Source organism: Acyrthosiphon pisum, chromosome A1 (genome assembly GCF_005508785.2).
Source record: "Acyrthosiphon pisum isolate AL4f chromosome A1, pea_aphid_22Mar2018_4r6ur, whole genome shotgun sequence".
Classification (NCBI taxonomy): Eukaryota; Metazoa; Arthropoda; class Insecta; order Hemiptera; family Aphididae; genus Acyrthosiphon; species Acyrthosiphon pisum.
In genome coordinates, this window is record NC_042494.1 from 58,968,322 (window position 1) to 58,971,157 (window position 2,836).

Below are 2,836 nucleotides of genomic sequence, written 5' to 3' on the forward strand. Positions count from 1 at the left end.
GAGTTCACATGGCGTATTTTACTATACAAAAGTCTTTAGAGTTTGGACTTAACATTGTTAAGAGGTATTTAGGCTGATCGTCGGAAAATTGGTACGGTTGTTTTGAACGTGGAATATTGGTACGGTCGTTAAAAACCAGGGTTTCTTAAACTATGAAAAAAACAATCTTAAAGCATCTACACATTAGATAAGTACTGCATGAAATTGTAGGGAAGTATTAATCTAATCTACAGCGACAAATGACAATATCGATAACGATGAATAAAGATATTGTATAGGTTTCATGCGACCTAGTGCAACTGCAACGTTCAACTTATTGCCACGTGTCCACAATTTTCAATTTTTATTTTTGTTATAATGGAAAGTTTTAAAACTGAAAAGGGAAATGAATTAATGCCGTACAAGAATTATTCGTATGTAATTTTAAGAAAAAATAATAATACTATTAGGTGGAAATATTCACAAAATACAACATTAAAATGTCCGGGAAAAATTACAACGAATTTAATTAAACCCGTAAGTTTTAAAGTAATAATTTATATTATTGTATCTATTGTATTGTAATGTATTATTATTAATTTTATTTTAGTATATAAACTATTCAAATATAGTGCCTCATAATCACACTTCAAATAATAAAATTGAGGAAATAATTGTTATTAAACATAATATAAAAAAAAGAGCCTTAGACACACGAGAAACTCCAAGTCAGATGGTTTCATCCATCATGCACAATATTTCTGGTTAGATGATTATTTTTTTTATTAAATAAATATTATTATTTTTAATTTTTTTTTAATATTTTATGGCTGTAGAAGATACAGCGGTAACACTGGGAAATTTGTCTTCCATAAAACGTAACATACGAAATTACCGACATAGAAAATTTTCCGATGAACCGTTAAATGCAAATTTTTGTCTTCCTGAAGAGTGGAAAACTACGATGGGTGCTGAACCTAAGCCATTTTTGATTTTTGATAATAAACAAGCTGATTCGCGAATTTTGATTTTTGCCTCTAATTTCGCTTTAAATATTTTGTCTTGCGCGGAAACTTGGTTTATGGATGGAACTTTCAAATGCTCAACTACTATATTCCAACAACTTTATGTTATACGAGGAAAGTATAAAAATCAAATATCTACTTGTGTGTATGCATTTTTGCCTAATAAGTTAAAAAGTACGTATATCACTATTTTACAACAAGTTGTTATTAATTGTCTTCAAACTTCAAACAATCCAAAACCAAAATATATCGTGATGGATTTCGAAATAGGAGCTATAAGTGCTACTAAACATGTATTTGGTGATAGTGTGCAGGTTAAAGGATGTTTTTTTCACTTATGCCAGTCAATGTGGCGAAAAATACAACACCTAGGTCTAAGTTCTGTTTATAAAAATAACAAAAATATCAGAATAAATTGCAGTATGATTAATGCTTTAGCTTTTTTACCTCTCAATGAAGTATCCAGTGGAATGGCTTATTTGTACACAATAATTCCCATAGAACTATTGTTAGTGGCTAAATATTTTGATGACATCTATGTCAGTGGTACTAGCGGTACCCCAATGTTTTCTCCAATTTTGTGGAATGTATTCGATGTCACATTGAACGGTGGTGATAGAACAAATAACTATTGCGAAGGGTGGAATAATTATTTTAATAAGCTTGTAGGAACAAGCAACCCATCATTTTGGTTAGTTCTACAATGTATTCAACAAGATGAATCTACGATGCGAATTGAAAGTATACGGCATGAACAACCTAATAATTTAACATCTCGAAAAAAAAATAAAAAATATGCTTCCCTTCAATATAAACTTCATGAAACTATTACCAGTTACGTAAATAAAGAAATTACAATGGACATTTTTTTAAATATCATAGGGAAACTATTGTGAATTTATATTTAATTTTGAACTATTATGAACCATTGTAAATTATTGTGAACTATTGTGAATTTATATTTAATTTTGAATTATTATGAATTATTTAATTTTGGACACATTTTTTGACTATCATATTACTATTATGAATATATATTTAATTTAATTTTCGGCATATTTTTTTACTATATTATTAATATTAATTGTGAACATATATTTATTTTAATTTAATTTTTTGAACCACTGAAAATAAAATATTTTATAGTACCAATATTCCGCCTATTTCATTTCTTTTGTTCAAAACACAATCACCGTACCAATTTTCCGTTTACCGTCCAGTGTTGGGTAGTAACGTAGCGCAAATTACAAATTACTGTAACGCAATTACTTTTTCAGTAACGCAATTGTAACGCAATTACTTTTTAAAAGTAATTTCTATGAAGTAACGCATTAATGCGTTATTTTCCACGTTACTTATTAAAATAATAGTTTTGAATGTAGTACAAAAATAAGCTAATAAGATATTCTAGAAAAATTAAAAATCAATTTTATTTACTTTTGATTCCGATAATACGACAATATTATTAAACATTCCAGGAATTAATGTTATTACTTTCATTATCAGAAAGAAAAGAGTTCGACTTAAAAATAAAATTTAATTAAAACGAATTATGATTTACGACTTATGAGTAAGCCACCTACCGGCTATCAACCTATGTAGCTATATGGCTATAGGTACGAATTTAAAACTGATATACCTACCTATACCGGCTACCTCGATGTTAATACCTTACCAGACTGCAGTCACCATTTTCAATTAATACTATATACTATATAGACATTTAGTATAAATATTATAAATATTATATTAATACGATTTATGAATACCATAAAATACCATACGATTACCAATTACACTGTATCATTTAGTTTCACTTGTTTCACTTGTTT

The 2,836-nt window shown here is 28.0% G+C and overlaps 1 protein-coding gene across 1 annotated transcript; it reads left to right on the top strand.

The window, feature by feature from the left end:
* The first annotated feature begins 85 nt into the window (after positions 1 to 85).
* LOC115033615 lies at positions 86 to 1,924 on the top strand. The gene is made up of 2 exons (XM_029486458.1): positions 86 to 743; positions 816 to 1,924. Exons 1-2 carry the CDS (start codon positions 713 to 715, stop codon positions 1,898 to 1,900), a joined length of 1,116 nt encoding a protein of 371 aa, XP_029342318.1. The 5' UTR covers positions 86 to 712; the 3' UTR covers positions 1,901 to 1,924.
* Positions 1,925 to 2,836: the final 912 nt, after the last annotated feature.

Excerpts from the sequence above, each read along its gene's own strand:
- LOC115033615 (XM_029486458.1), top strand. The coding sequence starts at position 713 with ATGGTTTCATCCATCATGCACAATATTTCTG. Across the intron at positions 744-815 it reads CATCATGCACAATATTTCTG|AAGATACAGCGGTAACACTG; the intron begins GTTAGATGATTA and ends TTATGGCTGTAG.